Source organism: Colletotrichum karsti (genome assembly GCF_011947395.1).
Source record: "Colletotrichum karsti strain CkLH20 chromosome Unknown Scaffold47, whole genome shotgun sequence".
Classification (NCBI taxonomy): domain Eukaryota; kingdom Fungi; phylum Ascomycota; class Sordariomycetes; order Glomerellales; family Glomerellaceae; genus Colletotrichum; species Colletotrichum karsti.
In genome coordinates this window covers 150,149-166,367 of record NW_024065947.1, presented here as the reverse complement: position 1 = coordinate 166,367, position 16,219 = coordinate 150,149, and the positions used below count along the sequence as shown (strand labels likewise).

Below are 16,219 nucleotides of genomic sequence, written 5' to 3'. Positions count from 1 at the left end.
TCTCGATCGAGGGGCGAGCGACTGGTGCGGCTTCTCAGCTCTGGGGGCGCTAATGCACCAATCGCAAATACCTCTGATGACAAGACCCCAAGACAAGGACAGGGCCGTTGGCCATTTGGGGGCCTGCGAAGAAAAACACAGATCTCAGTTGCGATGGGGGCCGAAAATCAGCAACCACCAAAGAAAACCGAATTGTCGCAGAATCCAAGACCGAGGAAGAGGGATCCTGAAAAGTCTTCTCCCCTACCACTCCACTCACACACAGACGCAGCATTCCCCGGATCCAATCTCCTGCATACCCTAGTATCGCCCGTAGCCTCGTCCCTGAAGGAAGACAAGACTAACCACGAAACGAAGTTGTAGTTTTCCCTTTTTGTCGACCTGCAGCTGCAGGAAAGACATGCATAAGGTAAGCCTCCAAACAGCGCGCCCGCCAGCGAGCCCACATGCAAACCAGACGTAAGTAGTTGTGCAGGATATCACGCATAACATGCCACAGGAGACCGCCATCAAGCCTCATTCAGTCTACCGTCCAACTGACAGAATGGCGGGTATGATCACCGCTAATCGTGCTCATGTTGATCAAACAATTGTCGAACAATCATTTTCCATATCCACTACCCACCTTGACAAAGTCTTTCTTACAACTTCCCTTGGAGGCGTTTCTTAAACATTACATTCTCCTCAGACGCGTGGTTTACTCGCGCAAACCATGCATAGCCTCTGCGGAAAACAATGAGAACAAACCCTTTGCAAGTGCCTCATCCGACACACGCGTTTATCTTGTTTTTACCCCAGTCTGCCGAAGTTCTCACACAAAGGTGTCAAGATAGACATCTAGACCAAGTCTAGCCCGTTATGAACGCCGAGCCACCAAACGGCACACACTTCGTGCTGCCACTCACTCTGAACCTCATCCGTGCGGTTCCCCGAAGGTGCCTGTTCCTCAACTTGCCCAATCCTACTGTAGGCCAGTCAAGCCACACAAGCCGTCCCGGCCGGTACGCGGCCAATGTCTCAGTCCGTCTCTCTTCGACCCCTGTTACAGTGCGATTTCACTTACACCACCCTCTTTTTCTCTTTCATATGAGCACTTGAGCCTGTCCAACACCAGTACGCATGGTCCCAAACACGTGGAACCTTTTCAGCCGTGCCTACAGACCCTGTACAGCTCCGATCGGGAACGCACGGCAGATGAGACAACACGGTGCTGAGTTGCCCTCAGGGATTCAAAACAACTCAAATCCATTCCTCGGGGATTCGTGTCAAGCCCCCCGGTTCTACGCCGACCCTCTAATGTGAGAATATCACGAGACAAGCACAAGTCGAAAATTTTGCACGCCCCGGCTGGTGAAAAGCAACGTCCTCAGATTAGAGTTAAGCCCGTTCTCTCGACTACGCTACTCAGATGAGCACGCCGCTAGATACTGCCACTCCCCTACGAGCCATCACCATCCTCGCCGAGTCATCATCGTGGACTCCGTCGCGACGCGTCTGAATACTCCGCCGGGTGCCAGGCACGACGCACGTACACGGGTCAGGGGCAAGGAAGAACCAAGAAGATGGCAAGGTACGGCTCTGAGCTAAGACAATTCATCAGGCTCGGGGTCGATCATCCCAGATTACGGGAAAGATACGGCCTTCTCTCTCTTTCGCGGGTCCATGCCAGGCGCGTCAGTCTTCGAGCTCTTGGGAGGCGCTCGTTGGTGTGGTCTGAATGGCGCAATCTAACCCAGCCGTGAACTCATGCCAAGCCTACATCTCATATCCGAAAAAGCCGCTGACCACGCAAGACAAATTCCCAGATACGAGAAGACATAGAAGCTCAAGACTCAAGTCATATGTTTCTGTGGCTTTCACCACGAGTCTAACGGAAAAGCGTGCGGAAAAGGCAAATATTGCAAGATTGCTCAGTTCTCGTATTCTCTGAATAGTGTGTGGCGAGCACACATGGGTAAAACCAATTATGAACACTTTTGTCAATTCTCACAATCTCATACTTCGGTGAATGGTGTCTCTTGGAACCTCTTTGGCGTTTCCGTTTCAGAACGTTTATATAACTTTGCTTCGTTGTTGCATGTGTTCTAGCTCAATACCTGAAGCTAGAAGCAGCTGAAGCCGTCGGTGGAAGCTGAAGTCGGTCGTGGCGTCGACTCGCTGGGAAAATGATGTTTTGGATTGTCTTTCCTCTGCAATTGAAGCTCCATGGCTGGAGTACGGCGGTCGCTTCCTAGCTGAAGCTAGAGTGAAGCGCGGCGGTGGAGTTGAATCGACAGTCGCGCTATTGTATGAGAAGAATCTGGTGATGTAGACAGCAACTATTGTAATCAATGTACGCAACGAGTACCTCTACAAGTTGTACAGTCAGCCATTGAGATGCGGTATCGGGTCTGATCAAAATGCGGGCCAAGCCGAGTTGCCGTGAGCCGATCAAGAACAGACTCCAGTTCACAGTTAGACTGACGTAGGGAACACAAACCCGATCGATACGTGATGGAGGTATCCACGTACGTAATTAGGCATCGACCACAAACTGGATCACGGAGCAGCCCGCACCGTGGAAAATGCCGATCTCCATCAAGTTGTCTGGCCTGCTCAGCCAGCTTTAAAAGCATTCGAACTAAATTGGAATTTCTATCACGTATACGCGGTATTGAACAGAATGTGGCTTGGGCTAAGGTTGAAGAAAACCGAAAGATGCACGATTGACAAAGGCTCAAAGTGAACAAACGTCCGGCGTGTTTTCCCCGTATTCCACGGTCACCTTCATTCCCGCCAATCGATGAGTGTTGATCCCGCATGCAACCCCATCCCCAAGGTCGGAGTTCCGGGGGCGGATACGGCAGTCAACCCCGCATTTCCCGGCAGTCCCATTTCCAGTACCAGGGGAAGAGAAAATCCCCTCGAATCCCGTGCACGTTTACTGTAGTGCCAAGTAATGTCGGTAATGAGGTAGCAATTAAGCCTAACCTCTGGTATTAGGTGTCAGAAAAGGTTATCCTGAATGAAAGGACCACGCGATAACAGTGTTTATATGTTTATCAAGTATGAAGGAATCGCTGGGAGATGTTGTTCAGTCCTTGTAGTCTGAGAAATATAAAGACATTCCATTTGATTTTATTCATACCCTGGTCAATTCGACCACCACCTTGGGCTGCGATTCGTGGTTTCGATTAACCTGGATTCCGATTCCCGATAACGAGCTGAGAACCTGCAGCTCAGAGCCCGCCAATAGCTTGCGATAATTGAGTTGGCCCGATGTTACCATACGGTCGAATTGCCGCCAACAGGGACGTCAGATCAGCAAAGGGAATGATCATCTGCGTCCCAAGTAAAATGCCCGTTAAGACCCCTGAACGCTTTTGTTCTCGTGACATACTCTTCCGGATCCATTGCGGAAGGTAGACTACCTTTTTGGAACGAGAATATTGAAGCTGGCCCAGCGATTCGCGCGGATAGATAGGCATTTCATGTGAATAGTCATGAATACGATGGCGAAATTAAGATGGCATAACTTCATAGTCGCTCGAAGAGAACCCGGTGGCATATAAACATTGTTCGCCCTACGATACCGCTCCATCAGTCTCCAGTCTGTCCACTTCAACCATCTCATCTCAAGATTCAAAGCAGTTCTCTGCAGAACACCCTCCGGCCCCACATCAAGTTCCGCTTCCGCCTCCGCCGACCTCCGCGAACATGAAGTTCTCCGCTCTCCTGGCTCTCATGCCCCTGGCGGCCGTCGCCACGCCTACTCCCACCATTGAGAAGCGGGCAACTACCTACTGCGGTCAATGGGATTCCGCTGTGACCGGCACCTACACTGTCTACAACAACCTTTGGGGCGCATCCTCTGGCAGCGGTAGCCAGTGCACCACTCTGACCGGCCTGTCCGGCAGCAACCTGGTCTGGTCTACTACCTGGTCCTGGTCCGGCGGACAGTACAACGTCAAGTCGTACGCCAACGCCGTCGTCTCCATTAGCAAGAAGGCCCTCAGTGCCATCAGCAGGATCCCGTCAACCTGGAACTGGAGGTACGTTGACGCTTCCCAATTTGTGCATCATTTGTATTTAATTACACCAAGAGGTAAATGAGGTCTGACATAACTATGTAGTTACTCCGGAAGTGGAATTGTCGCCAACGTCGCCTACGACCTCTTCACCTCCTCAACCGCCGACGGTTCCCCTCAGTACGAGATCATGATCTGGCTCGGTTCCCTCGGCGGTGCCGGCCCCATCAGCTCCACCGGCAGCACCATCGCCACGCCCTCCGTCGCCGGCCGCACATGGAACCTGTACAAGGGTGTCAACGGTCAGATGACCGTCTTCAGCTTTGTCGCACCCAGCAACGTCCAGAGCTTCAGTGGCGACCTGAAGGCGTTCGTCACCTACCTCATCAACAGCCAAGGCCTGCCTTCTTCCCAGATCCTGCAGAGCATCGGTGCCGGCACCGAGCCGTTCGTCGGCTCCAACGCCAAATTCACCACTACTGCCTACACTGCTTCTCTTGCTTGAAGTGCTTGATTAGGTCAGCGGGGCAGTCAGGTGGGCTGGGAGTCGACCAGGTGTGGTCTCTTGTGCTGAGACAGACATGTGGATATGAACAATGTCTCATCCTTCAACCGTTTCTCGTACATATTTATTCCAAACTGAACATTATCACAAATGACCAAACTTGACGTGAACTTGACGTGCGAAAAAGGTATTAAGTGAAACTCCAATGTCAAGACCTGTTGACTCAGAAGTTGGACCCAAAAGATGTCAAACAATGCAATAGCAGAAACGGTGCCAAAACCACATAAGGCGTCTGTATCGTACTTTGCCGATTCGCAAGCATAAGCCGTAGAATCCGCTGAAACCTTTGTACCATCAGTCAACCAGCATTTCCTGATACGGCTTGAAGCACTGGCTGTAAGTTTAATAGAAGTCTAGACGTTGAAAGACACTTAGTCGCCCGGTATGGGAGACCTGGCCGGCTGCATCCGGAACGGGGCCGTGGAGTGGAGCAAATCGGACGGCAGTGGGCCCCGGCGGGCCGTAACCTTGAGGCCGATCCGATGTCGAACCGGCTGCGGTCAGCTTCTTATGTAATCCAGCTAAAGCAGCGACAAACCGTAATCCTGGTCACCGAATTCCATTTTCCAATTCTCCTCATTGTTTATTCGTTTGATTCGTATGACATATGCATGCCCAGCTTTTCCGGCCGGACTGACTGACGTCAACCAACAGGTGACCGATGCCCCTGAACATGAGACGACAAAAGCAACCGGGCAAACATGGTTGCCTGAAACTTCGCCACCTTACCAGTTCGAGCCGCCAATCTGCCATTCTGAACTGACAAGCCGCTCGGGCGTTATCGTCCTACCGCAGCCCCAGCGACTAGGTAGGCATCGTCGGGCAAACCCCGTAAATAGCCACGTGCGGCCCCGTCTGATCGCTTGCGCTTATTACCTGAGGCTCCATTTGGCGACTTCATCTCAAAGAACGCCATCGCTTACATTCGCTCTCGCCTACCTGGTTGCATCGTCATTCTGCGCATCTTCTCGGCGAACTGGCGCGTATCATTGTCGACTGGAACGAGACCTGCATCATTTGCATTTCTTTGCATCGCCCCCGTCGCCCGTGCCACTTTCTTTTTCAACCCGGTCGACCACGCCATAGATACTTCGCTTCGGTGCCGGCACATCATCTGGCGGGAAGACCTTCGCTGAGGAGATCAAAGGCCACGGCCGTCTGATGAAACAGTTTGTCGAGCAACTGTCGCTATCGAAACACGCATCACCCAACAAATACAGGGGTGTGCGATTGTTGCTCCATCGCCTTACTGGGGGTGTTTCCTCGGGCTGACGATACGTTACAACGGGGGCGATCATTCGGCTTCGTTGGGCACTGGCGGCAATCTCTCCGCTGCCACCGCCGTCGTGGCTCTTCGTCGTTGTCTCTGCCGTCGTCTTTCGAGCACCGCACTTGAAGTGTGCCCATAGTGGATTTGCAGCGTGCTTAACGACTTCCTTCGTCATTGAGGATGTCCCAACTACCGTCGTACCAGGAAGCCATCAGCAGACTCGACTGGCTGGAGCTCGTGGCTCCATACGTCGAGTACCGGGATTTCGTCAGCCTTTGTTCTGTTAATAGACGTTTCAACGCCGTCTTCGCACCTCGCCTTTGGAACGACCCGTTGGTGATCGTCAGACAGTTGGGAATAATAGATCCTAGCGATGGTGCGTTTGTCTCAGCCCCCATCCATCCACCCGCCATCCCGCTAACAGATAACTCCTTTCCTTGCGGGAAAAGACCTTGACTGGTATCTCACCTTCGTTTTCGACCGGCTGCAGACCGTAATTAGGCCGTCGACTCGGGCGTTCATCACCACCCTCGACTTTCGTGATTTCGCCAAAGACAGTGCTCATTTCTCATCGTCCGACAATAATAGGACCATATCCGAGTCTTTGCGCCTACTGCAAAAAGTAACTCCTAATGTTCGATGCGTCTTGTTGGATGGCCACGCTGAGGCTGATCCAGCCTTTCTGACAGCTCTTACCCCGCCTTCGGGGGCGGCGGCGGGGGCGGATGGGTCTCAAGACCACGACCAACACCACCTGTTGGTGCTCAGCATGGCACATTGCGTAACGCAGCTACCGTCCGCCTTCTTCATGTCGGACAAGCTCCAACATTTAGTCTGCCTAGACGTTTCCGGTCTTCCGGGCTCCCTGCAGCCGCTGTTGGCGGCAAGAAGACGCCACCTCGCCCACCTGAAGATTTTGAAGGCAAGGCGTCGGGAGATCAATGATGGGCTCGCCATTCAGCTGTTCCAGGCTTTCAAAAGCACGTTATGGAGCCTGGACATCAGCGAAAACAAGGTCACGGATGCTGTTCTCGATGACCTTGCTGCATTGTGCTTCAGCAGCCCTTCTCTGCGGTCTCACTCCAGGCTCATGACGGAAGGCAAGCTCACAGCCGACGGGCACGGAAATGACTCTCATGGGCGGTTCATGTCTATCCAAGAGTCTGACTGGAGCGGCACCTTCAGGCACCCGGAACGACACCTCGTGGATGCCCCCGTGTATTCTGTCGACCCAACTCGAGGCCTGCAGGAGGACGAAGCCGTCCGGTCCAATGGCAAGGGCCCTCTGAAGAGAGACACTGTGGATCATATTAAGGCCGCAGTCGCGGGAAGCATGGATCGGCCGGTACCTGACTGGTCGGGCGTGCCGCATCTCGACGTCTGCACCGCGCCCGCCGGTATCACGCACCTACATCTCTCAGACACGCATATCACATCTGCAGGCGTTGAAAGACTGATTCGGAGTTCCCAAGGTCAACTAGAGGAATTTTCATGCGAAGGCCTGTTGTTTCAACCAGTCCAATTACTTGAAACAAAACAGTCAGTCCCGTGGGCGAAAGGAGTGCGGCTTCACGGCATCCTGGGCTGCTCTCATGTCTTCCGTCCCGTCTATTCATCGAACATTCGGGTCCTGCGTGTACATCACTCTCTGGTAACCCAGATCCTGACACTTCAAGGTGAAGGCCTGGGACTTTCTGCAATAGATCGGTTGTGGATAGCAGAGACTGCCATAAGAGAGAGGTCTGAATTGGCTTTCCCTCAGGGATTCGAGCCTGACATGAATCCTCGATTGGTATCGCTGACCTTGACGAACATACCTCGCCGCTCCTCGGGGCCTTTAATAAGTAAACTAATACACTTCTTGAAGCTCGCCGGATTGCAGGAGAGGGACATCAAGACAGGCTCGGCCTCTTATCAGAGGGGGCCTACGTTTCTTAGCGGCCTACGCCGTATTCGCTTGGAATTTGAGGCCGATCCTGGATTTTCAACTTCAGAACTTGACGCCGAGGGCCTCATGGATATGGGCAAAGACTTCAGCTTCTTCCCCCAAGACAACATGTCAAAAGTCGAAGATACTGCGCGCCTCGCACCCGCCGTCCAGCCACCCATCGCTAATCTCCCGCCGGTCAACCGGGCCTGCGACATGTACCCATTTAGTGACTTTGACGGCGAGTATATGGACTATTCTGGCGACACCTGGGCCGGACGACCTTTCGATCGCAAAGTCTGGATCGGGCCAGGCTTGATCAAGAACGTACAGCACAGCAAAGACTCTGTCACGAACAACCAGGCGACTAGGGAGTACTCGAAGTTGGCAACATACCCATTCCTCAGAGCCAGAGTCGGGCCAGCGAGCCCAGATCACATCAAAGCTGGTGTACCGTCTGGATCACTTCTCTTCCACGCTGCATGGGACGCTATTGTCATGCCGTCCAAGGAAGACCTCAGACCCTCGGCCGAAGGATTACGCGGGATGCGAGATGTCTTGGACGCAATCAAGGCATATCGCCTGCAGACTCGAACCGCACAAACAGCCGCTGTTGGCGATGTTGATGGAGATGGGCAGAATTTCTTCTGGTCCGGTAGGCTAGAGGTTTCTATCCCATTCCATGCTGAGTAACACCAAAAGGGACGTTGCCTTCTCGTTGATCTCCTCCGTTGATGGATGTCTGACTCTGTGTACATTATCAAAGTAAAGCTTCATAGTTGTCATTCATTCTAACTGTGTGATATCACCATTTAAAGCCAAAATCGCAAAGTCATCTTATGGCCAAAACAAAAACTCGTTCAACCTGAAAGGTGATTGGTCCAACAAATTTGGAACTTTGTAAGACGTCTGGCCGAAAGCACGTTACATCGGATTAAAAGAGATATGCATCCTGAGCGGTCACTGCAATTTAGTCGCAACAGAATCTAACTGTTCGACAGAGTACCGGTGAGACCTGGGCACGTACACATGCAGCATGGGTAGCTGCAGCCCGCCAGATAGCGCAGGCATCCGGATTAGATCAGCCGCATATAACCTTGTACGACTGCGCAGGCCTGCGTTCTGACCTGAGACTTGCACTCCGATTTGCATTCATCGAAAGTCTCCGTCTGGTTACACCGAGAAAGACGTCAAGAGACTTTCTCGTAAGATTTGATCTCGAGGCGACTACATCCATCAGAATTAATTTAAGGAAATTTCTGCAGAGTTATTTAGCATTCTTGATATATGCTAATCTGGTTAAACTTGATAAGCGGGAGGTAAAAGGGTCTTGATAAGTCTTCCCACGTTAGATTCTGAACCTTAGAGGAGTTCCTTCAACCATATTAATCCAAGTATAACAACAGGCAAGGAACAAACTAAAATAATTGATGCAAGTCGAAAGAAATGTAACAACGTCCACAAGCTCGTCCGACACCGGCGGTCATCAGTATGCTCTAAACTCCCAAGTCTTCAGTTACACAACATACGTACGGCCGCCGCACTTCCCGACGAGCAAACGTTCAGAACGCCCGACGGAGAATTATTCTCTTCCCCGACGACAATCTTCTTCGCCTTGATTGCCCGCCTGCAGAGTCTAGTCTGCTTCCCTCCAAATCGCACCATCTCGCAGCTTACCCCTGCCCCTGACGCGCAAATCCCCCTACCATGCCATCATCGCCGCCATCTCTCTCGCCAAACCCCTAGATTCCAGCGACGTCGCCCCTGTCTTTCCATCTCTCTTCCCACCCGTCTCATCATCTCGCCATTCTTCCTCAGGGCCGTGATGACGGAAGCTTCCCACCACCACCACACCACAACTCTCAGAATCCCGAACGGCCTGAACCGCACCCCGTTGAACCCTACCCGAACCACCAAAACGCACGATTGGGACCGGATGGTGCCAGTTCGAGGGGAACTCGAAAGCCCCCCTGGCATGAACATTTCTCGGCACCGTTCCTCGCGGCGAGCCTCGCCCGCATCTGAGACACGCATATCATTTTCTTACGGGCTTTTTTTACCACTTACGCGGGCGAGCGGAGTTTCTCGACTCTTCGTCCTCTCAGAGATCAGCACAAGGACCTGCCGAGATAAGCCGGTGCGCTCCCAAAAAGAAGGGTTCACTTCAGCTGTGGAGTCTTGCTCCCCATGTCGTCAATCCTCTTCCCGTTTCTCCAAGAATGCTATCGTAGAAGCGATGCTACGTTGGAGTGAAAGAGCCCAGATCGGTAGATAGGCTACCTGACCAACCCGCCGCGGAATCTCCATGTGCATGTTGCTCCCCTCCAATGATACCCACCAAACGGCCGAAAGAGGCTTGCATGATGCAAGCTGAAGCAAGATTTTCGGGCTGTTGGTGCTTCTTCGCTTTGCAGCGTTTCCTCAACAAACCGCGGACTAATGCAGGAGACTGATGACCAAAGTTTGTTTTCCAAATAGCATTGTGTGTAAAGTTGCGATGGCTCGATCGGCCATGCAAATCTTGAATTCTTCGTCTTCCTTTTGCTGTCTCTCCATGGGTAGCAATCTGTCTATCTTCCACTCTAGCTTCTCGTTATTCTCGCCAGTACAAAGTACAGAGTAATGGTAGTGCAAAAGTCTGCATGGCACATATCTCCATGGCACATCATCATCAACCATTCCGCCTCCCTCCCTTTTTTTTCGCCGTTGACTAAGACAAAGTTGGCCTCTCCTCCCAGTTTTCGCCCCCCGCCGGATTGATTCCTCCTCTCCCACCTCACGGTCAAGGTTTTCTTTCCACATGTCCTGAAAATGGTTTTTTTGTGATGGATAAAAATATGTGTCTCGTTTTGTGTGATGTGTTTTTCCGAGTGAAATCGTAGAAAAGAATTGCATGTAACGTCGTTGCGCGGTAAAGATCCGAAATGTATTCGATGACACCACCACCCACCCACCACCTTTCTCTGATAAGCAAAAGCATCCTCCATGTCGGGATCCAAAAATAAAAACGAACAATAACCGCAAACAGTTTGCCGATGTACGCCTTCCCCGTCCGGGAAAAAAAAAGAAGGATTTTTAGTGCAACAAAAGTTATTACAGGTAAGAATTCTTTGGGGTTTGTTGGACAAGTTTGTTGGTTGGTTGGTGCGGCGCTGCGGCTGTGCCCCCAGTAAGGCCTTGCCCTTGTCCATGTCGTACAGGGGTTGATCGATGTGGCCGCCATGCAAATGGCGTGCAGCGATGTCTCGCAAAAGCGGCCAGAGGAACGAGGGGGGAGGAAGATGATGTCCGGCCGTACGGGACTGTCGTTGGACAGGCGTTTCCCGTCTTGGCGGAACCGCTTCTCCCCCCCCCTCTTTCTCGGCCGCAGTGCAAGGTACCGAGAGGAACGACTTTGACGCGGGCTGGGAAACGCTGGGAGCACTGCAGTCTAATTCGACATGCATGTCTCAGAGATCTGAGAAGCCGTGGGGTCGCTGCCACCCGCCTTCCTCAGTTCTTGCTGCTGGAGCTGCTGGAGCTACCGCTGCTGGCACTGCCGGTCTTGACGCGCTTGCGGCTCTTGCTCTGCAGGCACATCTCGTCGTACATCTTGGCGGCCTTCTCGTTGTAGGGCGTCCTGCTCGACTTTCCCTGCTTGTGGAGGAGGAGGTGAGAGACGAAGTTGTCGCGGCGTTCCTTGAACACATGGTTGCAATTCGTCGCAGGGCATGTGTACAATTCGACCTCCTTTTCGTGAGTTCTGAAGATGGTTGTTAGTGATGGTTGACAGCCGTCATGAAAATGATGAAACATACGCCTTGAAATGCCTCTTGAGGTGCTCCTTGCGCTTGAACGTCTTGGTGCACTCGGGATATGTGCACCTCTCTCGCCTCGGCGCGACGTGGCGCACCTTCACCGCGCCGCAGTCGAGAACGGAGCCGTCCTGGTTGACCTGAATCGATCGCAGTTGCCTCAGCGCCTCCATGTCGTTCTGGTTCTTCTGGAGGGCGAGCGTCTTGCGCTGGACCTCGGCGAACATTTGCCGGCGAGAGCCGTGGCTGTGAGCGCGGTAGGTAGCGCCGTTGGGAGAGGAACGAAGGGGGGAGGGAGAGTTGGTGGTCTCGCGCTTGACGCCCATGTTGATCGGGGAAGTGGAAGGCGTTGACTCGTTGGGGAACATCATGATCGGGCTCTCGCTGCTGCAGCTCCAAATGCTCTGGATGTTGCTCGGCGTCGAGCTGGGAAGTGCGCGATGGGGTGTCGGCATGCCGAAGGGTGATGAGTTGAAGTCTTGCGTCAGAGCCAAGCCGTCATGGTGTTGGTGGGTGTGGTGGTGAGGCGAGGATGACATGCCCGGCACGCACTGAGAGCTCAGGGTGACGTGAAGCATGGTGTTGTAGTCGAGATGGTCCATCCCGTAGCCGGCGCTCTGCCTCCTCGACGGGGTGAGGGGGATGGTCGACTGCGCATACTGGTGCATGGGCACGCCCATGTCGACCTTGTCGGGCTTGGGGAAGTAGCTCCTGTCTGGTGTAGAGCCATGGTCGAAGCCGAATGAGGAGTGAGATGAGAAGCTGCTATCAAAATCGATCGTCGACTGTGAGGAGGCATCTTGGGGAGTTGAGCGGCCGGAGCGAGGTGTGTAAGGGCCGGTAGGGTCGTAGACTGACGATGCGGCGGAGAAGGAAGGTGTTGTAGTGCCGACGGACATGGAACCGTCAAAGACGAAGCTGCCTTCCGAAGCGAAGGAGTCCATCATGCCATCAATGGGATGGTCGTGCTCTTGTTGCCAGAGGTGCGAAGACATCATTGTGCCGGTTCTTCTCAGGGTATGTGTTGCTGGGCTGTTGCTGTTTATGCGTCCCCGTTATTAGATCAGTCGAGGGCGTGGAGGACTGAAGAGGGATCTTGTTGGAAGGTGCAATAGATAATGAAGAATGATGGGATAATGAAGCGTTCCACAAGACGAGCGGCTCGAGCAAAGTTATATCGTGGAACGGGAGGGCGGCCTAGATGTAATATGACGCCCCTAAAGAGCGATAGGCAGGACAATCCTCACTAAACGGGTGAATAGTGTCATCCAATACACACCCAGTCTGAGAGACAGAGAGCCCCAGATAGGAATGTATCGAGGTATGAGTACGTGACAGTGGGGAGAGGAGTGTGGGAGGAGGGAGCAAGGGCAGGAGGGGCGTGTCGAAAAGACAAGAATGAGGTGTAGAAAGAGGGAGGCAAAGAGGCTCCAATCTCATATGAGGGGGATCCACCGATCTATGGGCACAGATGGAGAAAGGCCCAGATCATTATCAGCGTGCGAGAGTGTTTCTTGCGCGGGATGGTCCAGTTCGGCCTGTCTGTTTCGTCGTCCCTGAGAAACAGTGAGACGATCGCCCAGTCCATAAACGCGAACCGGTGCATATATGTGTTAGTTCTGAGAGAGGAGGAGCCGAACCAGGTACGGTGCAGTGAGCGGCCAATGCCTTTCGAGCTGCTTGTCCAACGCTCGAGGCAGCTTTGTCGGCTTCGCCACGCGAGAAAACAGGCTATACAAAAGAGATCATGGGCAGACAACCAAGAGAGAAACTCCGAATGAGGAGCCGACATGGGAGCACAGCCAGGCCACGAGTTTGGATTCTGGGAAAGAGGTGGTGGCTCCAGCGCCCATTCGTCACGCCCATGAGTGCGCCAGGCCAACCCGGTCTACTCTATCTTGGGTTTGCATTTTGTTTTTGGACGAGCAGAACCCTGGTCTGGGGGATTCGAGTCGGACTGGGGGTGACCACGGCCGAGGGACTGCCAGGCAACTGGAGATTTCAAGGCCGGGGGAGGAAGAAAGAAGAAACAGGACCTGCATGAACCGCCTGGGGGCTTGTTCGTGGATCTTGGTTGCTTGGGTTGGTGAAGGTGAAGGTGATGAACGACAAGGGTCTGCACATCCACTTCTCGGACGCCGTCCACTCTATCTCTCGTCTATCTCCAAGTCTGGATGCCCAAATGGGCGAGACAAGCAGTAGACTCCTACTGGTGAACACCCAACGAGCAGAAGGGAGGCCGGTTGGCTCCATCGTCATATGTGAGAGGGACGAAAAAAAGCGTGTCCATAACGCTGTGTGCTACGTAGATACTTGACAGACGCGGCATACCGGACGTGTAGTGGGACGGACCAAACCAGACACCTGCACTGGCAATGGTGGTGGTGGTGGGGTTGACAGCTCGAGGTACGGCATCACAGCCGACAATGAGGACGAGGTGGAGTGACTAAGAAAGAGAGAGAGAGAGAGAGGCGCGCCCAGGCGTACGGGGCTGCTGCCGTGCGTGTGTCTCTCATCCTTTGCGTCTATCTGTCTGTCTGTCTCTTGCGTGTCAGGACCACAACGTGAATGTGTGTAACCGTGGGGAATGGAGCCCCGCCAGGCATGGAATGGAGGATTGATAACTTGATACGTGCGGCGCTCAATGGGCCGAGAATCTTGTGCCAGCTGGGTGCTGTTGGTGTGAGACAACGGGCACAGGCCCCGGTGCAGGTTGGATGGGGACCTTGACCTGGGCATGCACAATCTGCTTCATTACCCAACGCGCGGATGAATTGACGGATGGATTGCATTTGAGACACAGTGTAAGAAATGTGAGAAATGATGATGGCCATGAAGAGAGAGGCCCAGCAAGGGGAAAAAGCAAATTTCGCACGCCGGCGCTGAACCCCGGTCGCCCTCAGCCTCTAGCTACCCTCTCTCTCTCTGCGCGTCCGCTGGAAAAACCGCACGGTAGAAAGAGTGCAAAATCTACTCTGTCTGTACTGACGTAAGATATGCACATCTCATCTGGACGGCATAGCTCAGTGGCCAAATCTCTCACATAAAAATGAGGCGCTGAGACAGGACGATGCAGACGAGAGATGTGCAAAAAGCAAAGATTGAGCACCGCTGAGAAGCCATGGGAGACTAGAACTGCGGGAGGACAGAACGAGTATTAGCGACCGGAATGTATGAGAGGCCGAGAGCCATTGGCAGTGATAGAGAGGGAGGACAAGTGAAAAGTTGACTTGGGGTCTTGAGTCAGGGCCTTGGCCGTTACAACGCCTCAATCGAGTTGGGAACGTTGAAGCGTTGGAGCGTTGGTTGGGTGAAAGAATGGTGATTGAGCGATGAATGAGTGAGTGAGTTGAATGAGTGAGAGTGACCGAAAACAGAGTGAAAAGGAACACGAGAAAAAAAGCCTAACGGGCACAACTGTGACCGGCCCCCGGCCAAACCAACCAACCAATGGGGGAAACACTTGCCGATGATGCTTGCTGCTCATCATCCGTTTCATTGGCTTCGAACCCATGTGTAGCTCATGATTAGGTCATCGCCTCTCTCATTCAAAGCCTCGACACAATCGAGAGAGACTCGAGAGACTCGAGAGAGACCCTTGGCCATGAATGAACAAGGGCTCTCAAAAGGGGCCGCTTGAAAGGAAAAGCGGAGACAATCCGGATCACCATGTTTAGACTCCCCCCAGTCCCAGATCATTGACAGGGGATCAACACCCACACACCACAAGCCACACAACCACACCCTCATATTCATCCTCACCAACGACGGCAACCGCACCTCATTTTGCTCTCTCACACCCGCGGATGTCGACTCCCGGCCGGAGCTTCTGCAGGTCGGCTGCAGGTCGAACAACCTGCTGGGACCGACTAACGCGGCGGGCCTTCCTCTCTCTCTCTCTCTCTCTCGCAACTCAGCCTCCAAGTAGTCTCCGATGTGACGGGCTGCGTCTCCGGGACCCCCAAATACCAGACACGCAGGATACCAATGCAAGAACAAGGGCTATGACGATGACTAGCGTCACCCCTGAGCTGCGTCGTCCTCGACACCCGCGTCTATCGGCGCACTACGCCGTCCTTCTCGCGTCTGTCTGAGGGGTCCGCCTCCATTGGATCAGCCTCCTCTTCCAAAAGGTGAACTCATCCAGGCACACCAACACCCGTGCGTTGCAGCCAAATCTACTCGGCCGTCTGTGTGTATCACAGCTGCAGCAGCGTAGCATTCGGAGATTCACTTGACTCCCCTCCCCCCCAGTTCCCAGTTTCTGGGCAATCTCGTCTGTGTTGGACCGGCAGCAGCGTCATCGTCATGACCGAGAAAAAGAGAAAATCATTTACTCGGTTCCTGGCCCTCCCCTGCCCTGTTTGCTCACCTGAAGTCTGTTCTCCAAGCCCAGCACCCATGATCGACAGAGCTGCCGAAGCCGAGACTCGGGCGGCCAGGGCAAGGTTGGTTTGCTCTCCAGATCCCACTCCATCACCCCGTGAATGGCATCGTCACGGCCCACGAACGGGACCGAGCTCGCGGTCCATCAGAAAGGCAACATCTAAGCCCTCCATAGACTCTCGCTTGTCGGGTAAGACGAACGTGGAGAAGGGTGTTTGATCGCTCCCAAGCGGCGCCATTGAGGATACACCACCAGAGTAGAGCCGTCGA

The 16,219-nt window shown here is 53.4% G+C and overlaps 3 protein-coding genes across 3 annotated transcripts; 2 read left to right on the top strand and 1 right to left on the bottom strand.

Moving 5' to 3' along the window:
- Nucleotides 1-3,696: 3,696 nt before the first annotated feature.
- CkaCkLH20_11333 (glycosyl hydrolase family 12) lies at nucleotides 3,697-4,512 on the top strand (the record flags this gene model as incomplete). The annotated part of the gene is made up of 2 exons (XM_038894047.1): nucleotides 3,697-4,031; nucleotides 4,113-4,512. 2 exons carry the CDS (start codon nucleotides 3,697-3,699, stop codon nucleotides 4,510-4,512), a joined length of 735 nt encoding a protein of 244 aa, XP_038740625.1.
- Nucleotides 4,513-6,650: 2,138 nt separating this feature from the next.
- Nucleotides 6,651-8,462, top strand: CkaCkLH20_11332 (uncharacterized protein; the record flags this gene model as incomplete). Its single annotated transcript, XM_038894046.1, has 2 exons — nucleotides 6,651-7,286; nucleotides 7,725-8,462. 2 exons carry the CDS (start codon nucleotides 6,651-6,653, stop codon nucleotides 8,460-8,462), a joined length of 1,374 nt encoding a protein of 457 aa, XP_038740624.1.
- Nucleotides 8,463-11,261: 2,799 nt separating this feature from the next.
- CkaCkLH20_11331 (uncharacterized protein) lies at nucleotides 11,262-12,561 on the bottom strand (the record flags this gene model as incomplete). Its single annotated transcript, XM_038894045.1, has 2 exons — nucleotides 11,262-11,511; nucleotides 11,567-12,561. The coding sequence occupies 2 exons, from the start codon at nucleotides 12,559-12,561 to the stop codon at nucleotides 11,262-11,264; spliced, it is 1,245 nt and encodes a 414-aa protein (XP_038740623.1).
- Nucleotides 12,562-16,219: the final 3,658 nt, after the last annotated feature.